The sequence below is a fragment of the Chinchilla lanigera genome, unplaced genomic scaffold, assembly GCF_000276665.1.
Source record: "Chinchilla lanigera isolate Chin_1 unplaced genomic scaffold, ChiLan1.0 scaffold00025, whole genome shotgun sequence".
NCBI lineage: Eukaryota > Metazoa > Chordata > Mammalia > Rodentia > Chinchillidae > Chinchilla > Chinchilla lanigera.
The window spans coordinates 3,750,677-3,769,491 of NW_004955426.1; the positions used below are offsets into that span (position 1 = coordinate 3,750,677).

The 18,815-nt window shown below is 44.1% G+C and overlaps 1 protein-coding gene and 1 pseudogene across 2 annotated transcripts in view; one reads left to right on the forward strand and one right to left on the reverse strand.

The window, feature by feature from the left end:
- The window catches only part of Trio (trio Rho guanine nucleotide exchange factor), a 199,644-nt gene that overhangs the window by 103,404 nt on the left and 77,425 nt on the right, over positions 1–18,815 (forward strand). For both annotated transcript variants that reach the window (XM_005386123.1, XM_013514974.1), the window contains exons 26-32: positions 377–466; positions 2,021–2,113; positions 4,889–5,000; positions 6,017–6,207; positions 8,473–8,574; positions 11,605–11,747; positions 12,338–12,437. In XM_005386123.1, coding sequence (XP_005386180.1) covers positions 377–466; positions 2,021–2,113; positions 4,889–5,000; positions 6,017–6,207; positions 8,473–8,574; positions 11,605–11,747; positions 12,338–12,437 — 831 coding nt within the window. The remainder of the gene's footprint in view (positions 1–376; positions 467–2,020; positions 2,114–4,888; positions 5,001–6,016; positions 6,208–8,472; positions 8,575–11,604; positions 11,748–12,337; positions 12,438–18,815) is intronic.
- LOC102029879 lies at positions 2,277–3,153 on the reverse strand (annotated as a pseudogene).

An 18,815-nucleotide genomic window follows, 5' to 3' on the forward strand; every position in this document is an offset into this window, starting at 1 on the left:
AAGGCGCCTGGCCTGACTCCTCACAGGAAGGGTTTTGGGGTTTCTTTTCTTCCCTTTTTCCTTTCCTTTTCTGTTTCCCATTCCTTTTCCTTTTCATTGCTACTGGGGATTGAAGACAGGGGCATCTTGAGCTACATCCGCACCTCTTTTTTTTTTTTTTAAAGACAGAATTTCATAAAGTTGTCAAAGCAGGGCTTGAACTTTGTTCTGGGATAGCAGATGTTCACCACATGCCTGGCAGATTTCTTTTAGTTAAGGCTTACATTCTTTTATCCACACAGCTTCTTTCCTGTATTTAAAGGATGGCACACTGCGATGTGTTGGGATCTGAACGAGATAGTCTAATATGTTTTTGTTTTGTTTTGTTTTGCTATAGGCAGACAAGTTTCAGATGTATGTCACATATTGTAAAAATAAGCCTGATTCTACTCAGCTGATATTGGAACATGCAGGGTCCTATTTTGATGTAAGTAATAGATTACTAACGAAACTGAACTTTTCCAGTTTGTATTTAACACACATAAAATACAACACTACTTGTAATTGTACCTAACTGCTAGTACAGTATTTTATTTTCTTCCTTATCATATCATATTTTATATATATATTTATTTATTTATTTTATTGGGATATTTTTGTAGTTTTTTCTGTTTTCAATAGATCCTACTTAAGTACTAGATGCCCCCTCTCTGTGAGAAATTGATTTTAATACACATGTTTGTATGTATGTACGTCATTACTTTTTATATGCAACCATGGATTTTTTAAAAATAATATTATGCATAGAAGGTATAAACATAAAATAAGCTTCCCTCTATAAAACAAAAATAGCTGTGAATGTTTTTAATTATTTGTTTTACCTATATTAATTTCATATATTACAATTTTGGAAAGTGATCCACCTGTGGACTTCTAGCACTGTAGCAGCGAAGCTCAGAGGTTAATACCTACATTCTCACTGAGTGAGCGTCGGTTCGGGTCCTGTTTCTTGAAAGACATTGCAGGGAAGTTGTACAAAAGCAGACGGAGCCTTGTGATACCGTATACAAAATTCTGTGGGGTTTAGTCAGATGTGTGCCAAATGCATTTTGACTTATGATGAAGTATTTTTTGAGTGGTATATACACTTTGGTTTCTGAGGCTTGAGAGGACATTGGACTTAGTTTCTGTCTTCATACTTGTGTAGGAAATTGTAATGATGCGTTTTTAAGTGAAATTCTGGGAAGTAAGGGTAAACCTTAGTTTGTGTCTTTGAAATCAAACCCAGCTGTAGGTGACCCTATTTCAGTTGCTGTTCTTAAGGAACAGTGATGGCACATCACTGACTTTGAAGGCACAAAGCCAGCTGCCAGCCTAATACTGCCTTGTTTTTTTAATACATCACGCAAGCCCTCGTCTTCCTGATGAGATGAAGCCCAGCACTTGGCCACATGCACACTTGAATTCAAAGCCTGAGTGGTGAGAATGTGCAACACATTTAATGTCTGGAGTCAAAGCCATTTAAAAACTCTCGCAGCCTAAAACACGTCTCTAAGAATAAAAGACGTCATTCTGATCTGACAGATTTCACCTCTTAATCACTTATTTCATAAAGAGGTTTTCTGGCATAAGTCCCTCCATTCTCCAGAACATCTCGTGGCCTGCAGTTAAGCTTTTCTGTAGCAACCAGCGCTGCTGAACGTTCACCAGGTGCTGCTGTGGCTCTCAGCTCTGTCCCTGGTGTGGAACAGCATGGACGGTGAGAAATCCGAACTGCGGTGGCTGTCTGTGCAGATGATATATTTACGAGATTTGAAGTAAAAAATCCTCCCCTTTGCCCCAGTTCTCTGTCCTCATCCTATCCAAAGTAAAATGTCAAGAAGGTTTTTTTAATATTCTAATTACCCTTTAAGAAATAGGAATTTTATTACTTCAGAAGGATTGAACATTTGTCTGGCATGGGAAAATGAGTGTGGTCTTATAATGGTGTTTTAGTTGTGTAAGCCTGTGATGAGATTCTGTTTTGTTTCTTTAAATATAGGAGATACAGCAGCGGCATGGTTTAGCCAATTCCATCTCTTCCTACCTTATTAAACCAGTGCAGCGAATAACAAAATATCAGCTCCTTTTAAAAGTATGTATGAAGAATCTTTAGCCTGCAAAATTTCACCAATTATGCGTTACTATCTTGACGTTTCCTTCTCTGTGTATATTGCCTTGAATTTTTGAAAAAGACCTTACAAGTTAATTTATTTTATTTATTTATTTTCTTTAAAGTGAGCCAGAATTTTATTCATTCATTTGCATTTGAAGTATCCCTCAATGACGCCCTTGGCCTGAGATTCTTTGCCATAGTCCTTAACCACCACACAACTGCATCCAACCACTTTACGGGCTTTTCCCTCTCGGTCAGTTTCACAGAGGCCTACCCCCGCCCAGTTTCTTGTTCTCATCAACCTTAATTAGGTTGATTTGGCGTTCAGCACAAAGGGCCTCCACTAACTACGTACATAGGTTCCTCACAGTTGGATGCAAGCACACAAAGATGGGCTTCACGAATTCTGCGTGCTAGACCGTCCTGGATGAGGGTGGTCTTCAGCACCTCTTGTAAATGCAGTATTGACGTCTATTACACCTCCAGCAGCAATGCCTTTCTCAGCCGTGGCGGCGGGTTATGGATGAAGCCGAATTTTGTTTGGCATTTCTTGTCCTACCCAAATTCTCTTTGCAGCACTTAAAGTAGAGCATATTCTTGACTTCGTACTGCACTGACCGGCCCTGGTCTCTAACATGAAATGTGATACCAGGGAAAAGCTGTCACCTCTGATCCCTGGGTGCCCTTCGTTCCCAGTCACAGCATGCTGGCTATGACCGGCACAGTGCTGTGTACTGTGCATGTATTTGCCTGTAGCAGTGCTGGTCTGGTATGGAGACGACCTGGGAGGGTCTGGAGGTACCCAGAGTCATCACCAGCACCTACTGCCTGGACTTGGCTTTGAACCCAGATCTGGCTGGTCCCCAGGTTTTCCACTAAGTCTTTAAAGAAGCTTCCCACACAGTGTTCCCTTTCTGTTACTGCTAGTGGATCACATGCACTTAACGGTTACAGGACAAGTTCATACAAATCACAGATACTTGAGCCAAACTGCCTTCTGCTTTCTCTTGGTTATGCATGATTATAACTAAAATCACACTTGGAAAGAGAGGCTAATAGTGGTTGATTTTGCCATTACAAAGGTAAGGAAAACCTAGACTTTGTGATATGAGTTGCCACAAAATGCACTTTGTGTCATTGATACACATTTCCTTGACTATCTAAAAATAATTTACAGCTTAAGTCTAGTGACGTTTACTGTGCCATTTCCTTGGCTGGTAAATATAAGCATTACAATATTAAAACCATCTATTAACCCTAGTAACAATATTTTATGATCCTGCTGTATCCCAGGTGCTATCCTAGGCACTAAAATAAGTTACAGTATATTTCTAGCTGTAAAAGAAACCCAGAAGATGGAGTAGAGTGCCTGAAACCCCTCTTTGCTTTATAAGAAAAAAAAAAAAAAAAAATCTAGAAACAATTTGAATTAACTGTGCCTTCTTTTTTGTTTTGTTTTGTTTTGGGTTTTTTGTTTTGTTGTTGTTTTTTTTTTTTTTTTTTGGTACCAGGAATCAAACTCAGGACCTTGCACTTGCCAGGCAGGCACTTATGCCGCTGAGCTATGTCCCCGGCCCAGCTGTGTCCTCCTGTGCAAGCAATATTATCATCATAAGACTTTGCTACTGGGAAAACTCCGTATTCTTCCATGCCTTGTGCATGCTAGGCAGGCGCTTTCCCACTGAGCCACAGTCCCAGTCTCTCTCCTGTGTGTTTATGTTCAAGTCTCATTCAGGGATTTTATGAGCATGACTGCAGAAATACCTATGTACTTCATATGAGCATGAAGTAAAAAGTCATATTCCCCTAGCTTTCCAGTTCAGCAAAGGCAGTTTATCCTTTGGTGTCCTTAAGCTGTAGGGAATTTTTTTAACCTGTGGCTCTACTAAGCTGGTGCTTCAATTTATAAACCTTGCCTCATTCTGCCCAGAGGTCCTTCAGGGCGACAGTAACGGGCTGCATGGAGCTCCCCAACAAGCAGGGTTTTCTGCCAGTGAAGGTAATCTCAGCACATTGCATTTGTAAACCAGCATTTGCTGAGCTGCTCAGAGTCATAGATAAACATCATCTGGTCATGAGTAGAGGTGCTTGTCAGATACGTGAGTTACTCTCAACAGTCCAGCCTGGGGCTAAAGCTGACCACACTCGTCCTGTCCCTCTTCTGTTGATTGCTATGGACACAAACCTGTTACTGTGTCTGACTGATCGTGGTCATTAATACCCCAGTAAGAAGTACCTCAGAGCCCATGATAATGTAGACTTACTCTTCCTGCTATCATTCACTCAGTGTTCCTCCAAGTAGCCCTGAGCTGTGCATGCGTACCAAGTCTCCCCAGGCCGTGTGATGGCCTCATCAGAGCTCTTCTCACCCTACACACTCAGGCGAGGTCTGTGATGGTCAGTGTGCGTGTGTGACCCTGGCTGCTGCAGGCTTCTGGCTGACTGGGTGGTAGCTGGTCATGTATTATTTACCAGTTACATCTTTTCACTTAATGTTTTTGATGCTGGGTAGTTAATAGGTGTACTAATTTCATCTGAAGAATAACCACATCTGGCTTACTCTGATACCTGATTTGAGTAGGACAAACCCTGCCATCCATTGATGGCATCCCTGGACATCCTCTCACTTTCAATGAGATTATACGTCAGTTGACCAGTCTGCTTTTATCTTGAGAACCAATCGTTTTCCTAGATTCTCACTGTTGGCGGCGCAGTCTGCAGTCCTTGCTAGTTCACAGTGTTGGTCTTCTGCAGGAGCTGCTCACGTGCTGCGAGGAAGGGAAGGGGGAGATTAAAGACGGCCTCGAGGTGATGCTCAGCGTGCCCAAGCGAGCCAACGACGCCATGCACCTCAGCATGCTGGAAGGTAACAGACTCTCGGCCCCCCTGACTCACGTCCGTACGGCTTCTCCTTCCGCTGCTAAGTAGACCAGTTTCTGTTTAGTGTAAACCGTAGGAGTTTGCCAGCCCCTCGTGACGGCAGTGAGGGTGTAGGCTGACTTCCAGCTTGTTTCTCTGCATGCTCCGTGTGCTTCTGTTTGGCCAGTTCCGGGATGTTTCAGGACCACCCTGAGATTGCATCGAGGAAGAAGTGGGGGAGGGAGGTGGGTGAACCCCTTGGGGGGCAGGCGCTACCAGTGTACCCAGTGCCCTCCTCGCTTGCCAGAGCAGGGTGCTTCGCTGCTCTGGGCTGCAGACAGGGCTGGGGAGTAGAGCGCCTGTTCACAGTGGCTGAGAGGCAGCCTCTGCGGGGGAGAAGAGAGAGTGAACATGGGAGGCAGTGAGCGGCCCCTGCCGCAGAGCCCACTTGCTGAGGCCTGATGGCCACGTCCACGGGAAGAGCAGCTACGAAGGCAGTGCGCGGCCAGACCAAGGCAGACTCATGCAGTGTGTTCCCGACTCAGAGGACGGGTGGCCGGGATGTCTCCAGGAGCCAGGGCAGATGGCCTCGAGGAAAGCCTGGGACTGAGCACAGTTCTGGGCAGGGTGTTCGGGCTGTGCGGGAGTTATTTCGGATGAAGGAGGTGATTCCGCAGAGGAATGCATGAGTGCAGAGTGAGCGGGAGGGATAGCGGCCCAAACCAGGTGTCATGCGGTGTGAGTTCCTGAGCGTGATCAAACTTAGATCCTGAAGCTACCAGGAACCACTGATGTACTTTAAACAAGGGAAAATACATACAAAGTGGCGCTTAGGAAGAATCACTGTACCCTTTCAGGTCGGTTCAGAGGTTCAGAGACTGGAGTCCAAGAACCAGATGGTAAACGAATGAAGGCCTAAGTGACAAGCATTTTACCAATGCTGAAATACTTTTCTTGTGCCTCACTTTGTAAATTATTTTAGTTTTCTTTGACATTGATTTGCTTGCTCTTGTCATTTTACAGGTTTTGATGAAAACATTGAATCTCAGGGGGAGCTCATCCTGCAGGAGTCCTTCCAAGTGTGGGACCCCAAAACCTTAATTCGAAAGGGTCGAGAACGGCATCTCTTCCTTTTTGAAATGTCCTTAGTATTTAGTAAAGAAGTAAAAGATTCCAGTGGGAGAAGCAAGTACCTTTACAAAAGCAAATTGTTTGTAAGTATAGACATTGAGAATTTTAAGTTCACAAATAACACAATTGCCATCTTTTTGTAGGTGGAGAAAAACCAGTATTTGTTGCCTTTGGTTTAACCTCTCAAATTATTCCGACATATGTCTGAATTGTGTTTTCATCTTTAGTGAAGTTTTCTGCCACTAGGGGGCAGGGTGGAGCTTCATATGCAGGAAACAATAAATAACTGTCAAACTTCAGAACAAGGAAACATTTTGTAAGTGAATTTAAATTGTACCCTGTGTGCTCATATAATTGTAATTAATTTTTAATCCATAGACATTGGAATATATTCAAGCAACCTTATTGGATGGCTCACTGTTGGTCTTTTTGGCTTTGGTTTTGTTTGGGGGGGTCCTTAGGGGTATAAAGATCCAGCCCAGAAGTGAGCTACATCTCTAGCCCCTTTAATTTTTTTTTTTTTTTTTTTTTCAATTTTGAGACAGCACCTCTCTAAATTGCCTAGGCGGAACTCACTTGTCAGTCCTGATCCTCCTGCCGCAGCGTCCCTGAGTGCTGGGATTATAGGTGTGCACCACTGTGCCTGGCTTTACTATAGATTCTGAATGACGAAATTTGATCTTTTTATTAAAAATAAATTTATGAAAAATAAATGTACGAATCTATGGGGTCTTTTAATAGCAAAGTACTATTAGAGAAAGTGTGTGTAAGCAAAAGTAAAGTTTGAAAAAGCTGTAGCTCCATCTATATAGAGATAGTGCATTTGAGTGCTTGGCGGGTCCAGTAATGAATTTTCATTCTTACTCAACCTGCCAGTGTCCTGCAGGTGAGGGAAATGTACGTGGTACCATGGACCAGCCCATCTGGCTTCTACAAAATCTCCGTCCACTCTCAGGAAAGCCGACGCCAGGTGTATCCTCTAGGTCCTCTGCTTGTCCATCTTCCTCAGGGGCTATCTTAGAGGGCTGTCCACACAGAATTGCTGGGCAGGGTCAGATGAAGAGAAGCTTGGGTGAAACCGAGGGGAAATCACTGTCTGCAGAGGAATAAAACCTGCCAACAATCTGAGTTGTTCAGTGGCAGATTTCTTCTAAACACTGGTTGGTATTTGGAATTTGGACAACTTATACATTAAACATTTATGTGGTATCTGTATAATAATCAAACTCCTAAAATAATAAATAACTCCCAAGTATAGAAATCATCTTAACAATAATACAAAATTTGCAAGTTTGAACTAACAGTTGTCATACCAGTTCCTTTGGCTGACATCCTGCTTGAGGTCATCTTTGGGTCACAGGTCGCCTTACATCATTTTAGGTCATATTCTGGCTAGAAAGCAAAAATGCAGCCTGACTGGCCCGTCATTTCACTAGCGGGGCTTCTTCTGCCCTTAGAGACCAAGCCAGGGTGTTTTAGAAGCTGATCCATCTTCACTTAATTTGTCTTTTAAAAGTTAAGATTCCCACAGAGGCTACCTTCAGAGATGACGATTATGAATCACTTCCTTTGCAGAGGGAAGGTTGTTTCAGGCGTAAAATCGGTGTGGAGGAGGGGCTGAACATGTCCACTGATCAGCACTCAGCTGTGTTATGCATGTATCATAGAGAAGGGATTTGTCTCTTAGCCCTTAAAGTTGTGATAATATTAGACGTTAATGCCATTGCTTTAAAAAAAATTGGAAAGGAGCTGGGCATGGTGGCACATGCCTGTAATCCCATCACTTGAAAGGCTGAGGCAGGAGGATTGCAGTGAGCTTGAGGCCAGCCTGGGCTGCAAAGTGAGTTGAAAGCCAGCGTGAATGGCATAGTGAGACCCTGTCTCAAAAAGACACCCCCCCCCCAAAAAAATCGGAAAATAACTAAATGCTTAAAACACTGCCTCTTGTGAAATTATGTCATCATTGCTGAAAATTCATCAAAGCAGCCAGTTTGGAGCTAGCAAAGACTCATTTTGTTGGTGGTTAGATTGGAAATAGCTCTTGATTTTCTGGGTGTGTACAGTAAGCCTTTCAGATCTTTTGGTTTCTTTGTTCTGGATGTTCTACTTCTTAACTTGCATTGGGATTCCTAGTAGAAGTCAAGAAGGTGAAAGAAGAAAACAATCACATGTGGTTTAAGAAAGAAATTTCCTCATTTCAGTACAAGGAGGTGTAAGGTTACCTATTAATGCAAAGGAATTAGTTTCAGTAACCTAGCATGACAAGAAGTCACAAAAAACTATTTTCTTTCTTCTACAGCCTGTCAGAATTTTACGGTTACCTAATTGTACAATTATCTTTTATCTAGACCTCAGAGTTGGGTGTCACAGAACATGTTGAAGGAGATCCTTGCAAATTTGCACTATGGGTGGGGAGGACGCCAACTTCAGATAATAAAATTGTCCTTAAGGTATGTCCTGCTAAAGTGGGGGGCTGTGCTGTGTGAGAAGTTTATTCCCACCATGTGTGCTGTTTTTCTTGTTGAAACGTGCAGGTGTCCTCAATTTGTGTGGGGGGGAGGGGTTCCGTTGGGATTGGTAACTACCTCAAAGAGAATAGTGGAGTAAGTGCACTTTGATATTCTGGTGATGAATAATTTGAGCTAAACTCTCACTTGCTCCCGAGTGGAAGGCATCTTTAAGTCTGTCCGCTTCTCTTAGAAAGAATTAGTTGATCTGTAAGCTGTGCAGGAAGTTGAAGAGCGAAGGGATAAGATACAAACGAGCAGCTCTCACTGCACACTTGACCTTGAGCTTCCAAAGACAACCACACCTGGCGCGCTCACGGGGCCTTTGGCAGGAAGTTGAGGCCAAACGTGCCAAGAGTCATTACAGAGTTCTTGGCTCTTTTGCTTTCTGGTTTGGGGACAAAGCAAAAAGGAAGATGATTATCAGTGACAGTGTGTGATACTGTTATTACTTGACGTTCAAAGACACAAAGGGTGCTTTGGGGTATCCAGCGTTTGGGGGAGGAAACTGTCTTCGAACATTTGATTTGAACTTGGCTTTGACTATACTGACCTGTCTCTAGGCATGACGAAGACTTTTAAGAGTGTCTTATGTACTTCGCTTTTAATACGTTTGAGAAGGCACAGATGGAACCGCCTTTTTATGCTGTCTGGATTGACCATAGTGGCTTTAGGATGTTTGGGGGAAGGTGTAGCTCAAGATTTGTAGAATACTGGAAATGAGCCAGAAGTGTAATGGGCCTCATGTGTGAGCTTGCATGTGAGCGTCTCCGAGTTGCTCAGCTCTACCTCACTCTTTCAAACCCTGCTCTTTAGGGACTAGGACTGTGGTTTTTTAGGCCTTTATTCACATGGTAAGGATGTATTGTTTTGCAGTGAATGTATGATTGTTCTTGTTAGTGCCTCGTTAGCCCTATAAAGTATAAATTGCACTGCTAGCTAAATTTCAGATAACTGAAAGTATACTAAGGACCTTAAAACTCCAGTTCACATGATGTATCCAAATGAGCAATAGTGACAGATGCCAGAAAGTGGCTCTACGAAATAGAGCCAAATATGCACTGTTTTTGTTTAGGACATAGTAAAATTTCTTAATGCAGTTAAAGTATAAGACTTACTGCAGGCGTCACTAGATGAGAAATCTCTGCTTAAGTTTCGGTAACATCTCTGACTTCGCGGGAGTTGGAGGGAGCGGTGAGTGCGTTAGCTTCGGAGAGTGCGCAGGGGCATGGGACGGTGGAGGCGCGCTGCGATGGCGATGTGCGTGGAGGAGGCGGGGCAGGCGATGGGAAGATGGGCGTGGATGGTGAGCGTGGTTGATGACGAGGCAGTGACGGTGGAAATGGGGGTGGTGGCAGCAAGGGTGGGCACGTGGGGCGGCGAAGGTGGAGGTGGCAGCTCGGTGCTGCTGTGGGTGCCGGCGCTGGTGCAGACAGAGGTGCGTGCTGCTGGTGAAGATGCCAGAGCTGGCGTAGACGCTGAGGGCCTGGTGCTGACGGGAGCGTGCATGTGGTATGGATGGAGGTGATCTTGCTGGAGGTGCTGAACACAGTGGTGGAACGGCAGTGCTAGGTAGTGATTATCTAGTAGTTATACAACAAAACGTTGGTCTCGTTTTACTTGCGTAGTCTAGAAAGGAAACCTTTATTCCTAGGTCCCTTGTAAGGTTTGAGACTACCCTGAGTGTAATAGAAGTTGGTTCCCTCTTAGGCAGTGCCTTTTCTAGTACCTCAGCTGAGTACCTTCCTCTGATGGGTTCTGAATTGGCACCTTTTGATTATTCTCCATAAGTGCAGTGAACAGTTCACACGAGAATTTTATTTCTCATCAACAGTTTTCCTTAATTGTTTCTAAACTCCCCCAAGTGTTCTTTCTCATATGCTTCTCTGTAATCTCCAGATATTTGCATCAGACATTTAAATTCCAGTACATCTGCAGTTCCCAAAGTTGGTCCTTTATTTCCCGGTTTTGCTACTCTAAGTAACTTTAAAGACATACCCTCCGGTGAACACATTTCCCATAGCGGGAGAAGGACCGATTTTAATTTCTTTCCCAACCTGGGCTTTGGTTTGCTCTTCTCAGAAACAAGACTCTCAGTGACAAATGCTGGGCTCCCCTCCCTTCATTATCTCATCTGTGATCCCACTGACGATTACTTTCATCATTTAGAAGGAATTATGCTTATATCATAAGAGGTGGATGTTTCTCATAAAGAAATGAGAAAACTGTTAGCAAGGCACAGAACATATAAAAAAGAAAAAGAAAATCTCCCTGGAGGCAGAGCAAAAAAAAGTGGAAAAAGTGATGCCGTGTGTGTTTGTTCAACAGATGCTTGTTAAGGCCCTGTCTGTGCCATTTCCAGGACGCATTTCCGCGCAGTTGTAACGCGAATGAATAAAGCCTCCCTTGCTGCAGTTGGCAGTGGTGACTTTACAGCCCGGGGCAGCTTTTAATGCACCCACACCTGAGTTCCTCATTCCTAAGGGGACGGTGGGTGCCCCTCCGAGGAGTCCCTGTGGGAGCGGATGGGAGGCTGTACCCTGAGGCACCTGCCCTGGCCGCAGGAGGGTCAGCAGCTGCTGTCCCTGGAGGTCAGCAGATGTGGCAGCAGGCTTGTCGGGTTCTTTCACTTTCCTGTAGAGAGGCCACTGACCAATGCAGAGTCTCTGCCTAAACAGCCTCAGTGACATTTTGCTTTGGGAGTGACTGTATTTTCGTTTTTCTACACGGCTGCTTAAAAGGTCTTGGGGCAAGTAATGATAAATGATTCTAATAGAGAGATCTGGAATAACATATATGCTTTAAGATAAAAATCTTAGATTTAAAATTGGCAAATTAAACATAGCTTGGGGTTGCTTCTCTGCTGAGTTCCCTTGAAAATGGGAAAGTCGGGGAAGGTGGGAGAATTGATGTGGCTTGTGCTGGGGTGGAAAGAGCCCTGCTGTGTCCTGAGTGACTCAACCCCCTGTTCAGGCTTCCAGTATCGAGAACAAGCAGGACTGGATCAAGCACATCCGTGAGGTGATCCAGGAAAGGACGATCCACCTGAAAGGAGCCCTCAAGGAGCCCATTCACATCCCCAAAACAGCGCCAGCGACCAGGCAGAAGGGCAGGAGGTGAGTGTGTGGCCTTCTGCAGTACACTTACCTGATAGGAAGGGAGCAGGCAATGTTAACTCACCATTTTTTGAAAATTCTCAAACATTTTGAGGTACCCGGTGTGTTTTAAATTACCTTTCGTGCATGTCACCCTTGAAACTGACACCACTTTGTCAAGGCAAGAAGCTCTACTGGGTTAAAGAAAATGAAAGACGATGTGCAAATCCCTCCTTTCTTTCCCTTCCCTCCCCACATGCCATTCAGCGCATGTGTGAACCGTGAACCGTGCATGGGATCTCGGACAAGATATGGAGCATCTACACATTTTTGTTTTCTCATTTCTAAAATGGAAATAATCTTATCAAGTAGAGTCCCATCATTTCACTATGATGAGAATTCAGTGCGATGACACACCACTTCACAGTGCCTGGCAAAGAAGCCTGCACTCAGTACAGGCTGATTTATTACCATTAGTATAATGTTGGCTGTAGGAGATGTTACCGACTGATACGCACCCTTTTAGCAAAGCTTTCACTTCTCTAGTGACTGAGAGATGATCTTTACTAGTCCAACAGTGTCAGGACTTTACACATTCTTTGCACCACCAGGGATGGAGAGGACCTGGACAGCCAAGGAGATGGCAGCAGCCAGCCTGATACCATTTCCATCGCCTCCCGGACATCTCAGAACACGCTGGACAGTGACAAGGTAGGCTGGCCAGCACCCCCTTCGGGGAAGCCACATAGCAGACTCTGGTGGAAGCTGATTGTCTCTATTCATATAACATGTCATCGACATTTTTAACAGTTGCTGTGTGCCTAGAGTGGTACCAGGGCCTATGGCAGGCCAGAGACTTTGGGGGCCCGGTGAGAAGACTGCGGTCTTGAGGTTTCAGAGGAAATCGCCCTCTTGTTTCTGTCTGCCCTTCCAATCTGAAGTCCCTCCCATAATGCAAAGTGCGCTCGGTCCATGTGCAAGAGTCCCTGGTGTCTCAGCAGTCTAGCTGTGCTCTGAATCTGAAATCTGTGGGACTCAAGGCAAGCTCTTAGCTGCAAGTGCCTATAAAGACGCACACAGCAGGTTCCATACTTCCAGCAAACAGTGGGGCGAGGTGAACATGCCTGTTCCAAAAGGTCACGACACTCCAAGTGGGAGTTTGTTCGTTTGTTTTTTGGTTTGTAAGATATGTGGTGTACATTTCCTTTCATATCTCTCACTGAGACCAGGGAAACTTAACAGGACCTAAAGTATAAAAAAGGAAATGATGACACATGTTTCTACAGTAATAGAGCTGACTGGGTATCCTCCATGCTCAGCACTCTGGCATTTGGGATTAGAATAACCAGGTGTGACCCCTGCAGTACAGAAGGGGCGCACCCATTAGACCTTAGAGAGATGATAGCATTTGCTCCTCACACTGCCTGCATTTATGGATTCTTTATTTTTGAAAGATTTTCTTTTAGTCATTCTCCAGTAGAACATTTCAGAGTCAGGTGACTTAAGAGGATATGTTTTAAAAATTCAGGAACATCTTTTCCTGAGTTAATTTGTGAAATGCACTGTTTCTCTGAGACTATATTTTTATTAGTACTTACTTGCAGTACCTAATGATTACATTCATTGTGGGAACTTGGTACATACATAAAAACATCTGAATTCCAGTTAGGCTTAACCAGCAAGTCCCTTGTCTCCAGTGACAGGAAGTTTCCGTGAGTCTCGGGTCTCTCCACCCTTACATATTGCAATGTAAGCAGCCCCTGATGACTTGGGCAGATGGGTCTGGCAAGGGAAGTTCCTTAATGACATTCAGCCTTGCTGACTTAATGTGTGATGTCTGTTCTGAGTTAGTCGTTATCATGGAATTTGATTCCATTTCAGAATCTGGGTGGGGGGTGTTTTTGACTCAGCCCCTTGGAGAATTCTGAGGGAAAAGTTATCTGCCAGAGATGTTAGCAGTTCTCAGATGAGACACAAAAGGCTTAGGACATGAGTCTGTTAAGGAGGGGCTCTGGAGACACCCTCTTTCCAGGGAGCAGCACGAGTAGGCTGCACAGAGCTGGTCAGAACACAGGCCACACGCTCGCTCTGAGCACCCTGCCTTTTTGAGAACCTCAGTTTAAAAATATGCCGTGTCTTTGTTCCAAAAGTGCGTTAAGCACTGGCTCTTGCATGGTACTTAAGCTGATAAAGTGATCTTGTGAAAATGTAATTTAGGCTCCAAACAAATCAAATGCTGTCCAGATTCTTATCTCACTTGTCCTGAGCACATTTCCCTGAGGTGCGGAAGAGAGCGCTAAGCCAGCCCTGGGGCCTGGAGGAGATGAGCCAGATGCTAAATGTGGATTTAATCATCTGTCGTTCTTTAGGCCCTATTCACACTTTAACTGAATTTGTACCGGAATATGCTTAGTGTGTTAAAGAAGCATTTTTAACAAATTGAATCCCAGTCTTTACCTTACTAGTCTGATTTACATCATTTAACTAAAATGAATATTACAAAGAAAATAGAAAATATGGGAATCAAAGGAGATGGCCAGGGCAAGATGAAGAGTCCTTGGTGAAAGCCAGTATTTGCACACCAGCTGCAGGGTCTGCTTGCGGGCTGTCCTCGGGACCCACAGTCTCAGGTCTTACTTCCAGTGAATGACAAATTCAGTTGAGACTGATACTTTATGTGACCTCCATCTATGCTCATAACGTGAATCCAAGAATCCACAGATTTAAAAAAAAAAAAAAAAAAAAATGGGTGCTTTGTGGAGCTCTGCCGCTGTTGGAGACATGGATTCTCTGTGGTTTAAAAACTCAGCTCTTTCTGTCACATGGCACCACACTACAGGAACTGGGTTGGGTGTAGGTAAACTGCAGTCCAGGTAGTGTACAAAGCCCTTCATTCCAGTACACCTTAAAATACAGCACAACTCAGGGTCATAGGAAAGGAAGTGTATCTGTGTGAGAACGCTCGGTCCAGCCTGCTGCGGAACACCACATCCCTTCCTTTCGCCTCTATGTGTCACCTCCCAGGCACAGAAAGGCACACAATGGCCCCTGCCAGGCGCAGGCCGAGCCCTGGGCCCACACACCGCAGTTCTGCACTCAGAGCTGTCCGCTCCCCTGCGCGAAGAGTAGGCGCTTGGCGCTGGGCCAGCTGAGAGTACTGTTGCCCAGGACCTTACGCAGGTTTGCCCCGTAGAAGCATGAAACTGAGTCATTCAGGTCTTTGGGAGTCAGGGTGTGAATTTCGTCTCCTGACACAGCACTCTAGACCTCAGTTGATCTTCCTGCGCTCTGAATGCAGAAGTGATGCAAAGTACATAACACATCAAAGAGAGGATGGTTAAGAGCAAGGATGCACTTAGCAGCAGACCTCTAGCTTCTGTGTATTCCTGCGCCTCCACAGCTGGTCATGGGCAAATTACTGAACAACTCTGTGCCTCAATTTTCCCATCTGTAAATGGGGTTAATAATACTACTCCCCTTTTAGGGTTGTGAGCACTGAAACAGGTGCACAGCACTTAGCACAGTGCCTAGCATGTCAGGAGCCCTGCATGAATATTAGCTGCCTCTTCCTGATCCTGATGGCTTCCTGCTCCCTCCCTCTCTGTTGGGCTGACGTGCATTGCTGCCGTTGTTGGTTACTGTGTGTATCAGCCTCAGCCTCCTCTCTCTGGACGCGTGCGGTCACTATAGATTTTTTTATTTAATTTAAATTTTTTAGTCACAGTGAATTTAGAAACCAACTGTGTGTGTTAGGAGCTGGAAGCTGACGTAAGAGCAAATGGCTCGACTTTAGTGCCCAGCCTTGCATGCCTGAGTGACTCCCCAGCAGCGGAGGGACTGTGTAGACTGACAGAGCGTGGCTCCTGCTCAGCACATACTCCCAGCAGCATGGCCACAGATACAACCCCGGCACATCCACGCCGGAGGTCTGTTCATGCTCAGCTACGGACGGATCACTCACCGCGAGGCTTCCGCACAGTAGAAGCAGTGACAGATCACACGTGATGTTCGTTTCCTTCTTTCGCTAATCTTTGTTTTCTGGTTTCCTAAGTGACTGCTCTTTGTAGCATTTCGTTAGATGACTTTCGAAAGTACTCTCATCAAACCTTAAATGAACGTAGTCTTTGGAAACTTCACCCAGTCAAAAAACAAAATCCCCCAAGCTAACGTAGGAAACTTCAGTTCTAAGAAAAGGCAGATTTTTGAAAAATTAAGTTTGGTTAGAAATGTAACAAATTAACAGTGTTTATGAAAATAGTGAGGCACTGAAAAATGCATTTTAGTGTAAATTTTACATCATCAAAGTTACTTTTGAAGATGATGATGAAATTTTGATTCAAACTGCAGCTCTTCCTTCTGGTGAGATGCCCAGCTGCCTGGCTAATACTAGTTCTACAGAGAAAACCAGCAGATAGGTTCTTGCGGTAAAATTGTCCTAAGAAGCTTCTTACTTCCAGAGCCTACGAATGTGCGGCAGGTCCTTTTCCCCACCTCACGGGGAGCAGCGATTTAATTCCCATGCTACCTGACCCGCAGCCAGCAGGGCCCTCCCACACGTCCCAGCGCCTCTCACGCTGGTGCATTGGAGGGGAGGGGACATGCAGCAGCGGTCCACACCTGCCTCCGCCACCCCCTAAAGCCTGATACTTACGAGCTGTCCTTGCTCTGACTTTGCCTTTTACGTTTAAAGTCTGCCTTTCTAGTTGTCTCTTTTAAATTTAGCCTTTCTTACCTCTAATGTTCTGTTCTAGATCGTGTGTATAACCCATTCAAGGAAGCTTTCCTAGATTCCTTTTTACATCACAAAAGCAGTGTATGATTATGTTGGTAAAAGTCAAAGTAACCACTGCACTCACTAATTCTTTGGGGGATAAAATGCAGGGTAAACTGCTGGTTTTGAGAAGTTTTTTTTTTCTCATAGACTTTTTTTTTTTATTTTAAAAATAAAAGGAGGAAAACATTAACAGACAGACAACCTTTTACAAAATAGCAAAAGAACAGTACAGACAATACAGAGTTACAAACAAAGTGGTAGGAAATTAACAGTGCTTCTTGTATTGCATATTGATATCTTCAAAGTGGTTTCTCATGAAAACAGATAGAGACATGCAATATTGATCAATCAAGGACTCATCGACAGTTTCTTTCAGCAAAGAAATAGAAGACAGTAGAACAACTATGTTAACTATCCTGTATATACATACATATTCTCATAGACTTTTGGGGGCTTTTTTTTTATTCTGTTGAGAAGCAGTAAGAAAATTTAATATCATAACCATTTTTAAGTGTTCCCAGATTTCTTTGTGTACCCGCAGTAGTTGTCTATTTAAACTCCCAGCATCAGAACTGAGTAAACACTTCTCCTTGAACTTGGCCTTAGGTAAACCAGCGTTGGCGCTGGTGTTGGCGTGGTGGCGGGAGGCCTGTTGTCAGTGCTGTAAGACGCCTGCTAATAAGCGCAGCCTTTGTGAAGTTGCCCAGCAGTGGGCAAGAACCTGGGGTATAACTGCGTTTGTTCAGGGGATCGTTCCAGCTGCCTGTTGCCAGCTTTTTGTGACCACTGCCAGTAATGGAGCTGTACCCTCTAATCCCTTTAACCAAGTAATCTCTTTTGCTCTACTCTGTGTGAAACCTTCATGAAACCACAAGACTCTTTTGTGAGGTTTCCGAAGCAGGCTGTAGGGTATGACTGTTCATAAGAGTTTATACACTTTGTTCTTTAGGAGGAAAAACAGCTTTTATTAGACCACATTTCCCCTTTCTCTCTGAATTGCTTACAGAAAATTGGCCAGGTACCCACTGGCAGTTGACCTCCAACACATTAGACTGTGGGTTCTTGAAATGGCATCACTTGCAGAAGGGCTGCATCTCCTGCCACTCCACTCTGAAGACCTGCTGCCTCCTCCTAGACCTGTTCAGTACTCGTCTCCGTTTGGCAACTCAAACCGGGTGTTGGCTGTTGTCTCTGAAGAAATCTGTGTTCTTGTAACACAAAACGACCTCAGTATAGCACGCCAGGGTGGGGGTGCTAGGAAGAGTGAGAGGAGGCCGTGACACGTCCACGGAGCAGTTCCCCGCCAGGGTCTGCTTCAGTTCACATTGCTAACAGGTTGAGGCAAAGCTACCATAGGACGTGTCCGTTGTTTTATTTGTTTGGTGAAAAATGGAGTTGTATAGTGATTGCTAAAGATTCACAAGCCCATGACCAAAGTATTTCAAGTATTTCATTCTTTTATGTGAAGTGCAGCAGATTGTTCTTTTCAGTCATTCTGGAGGGAATCCAGGGAGAGGAACCCTGGTTTGGTTGTGCTAATTATCCATGTGTCTAGAGCAGTTAGTTCACTGGTAGTGTCTGTGGCCCATAGTCTGCTGATTGCCATCTTACAGGCATTCTTTTATTAGTCACCATGTTAATATTTTAGAGGTGAAAAGCCAAATGATTTTTTTAAATCTGTCTTCGGTTGTGTGTTTACCAGTGTTAATGTGAGTCATGGAATAAATTGTGTATCGGTAGGAAGTCCATGATAGAAATCTGTAAAATATATAAAAGTGAAAGAAATATTACACTGGGAAAACTTTCACAAAATATGGCTGTATAAGAAAAGTGAATTTTTAAACTAGAGAAATGAAATGGTGGCTGTCAGCACAGTGATGAGATTGGGTGACTGAGGGTGGAAATGTTACTGGGAATAAGACTTCCACACACTTCACGCTGTACAGTATGTTATCAGAACTCCTAGGTAGGAATTCAGTTCTTTTCAAAAACAGTGATAATTTGTGTCGGTTTCTTAAAGTAGTTACTACAAACTTCTTGTACGAAAGAGAAGTTTTGTAGCAAAGAGCTTAAAATATCTCACTGTGAACATTGAGATGGAAATCCACAGGTCAGCTCTTCTCTGAGCAAAGTATCTGTTCAGTGCTTCCCTTAATGATGTGGATGTGCTTCGTACCTCTTCGTATGGGGAAAGCCAGCTGAGTGAGAGATATGAAGATTTTTCTAAGGTGATAAGTTTAGCAGTTTGAAATATTCTGGTACTGGATTTTTTTTCTAAGTTCTGGAAAACCTTTAAAATTTTTTAACTTGAGATA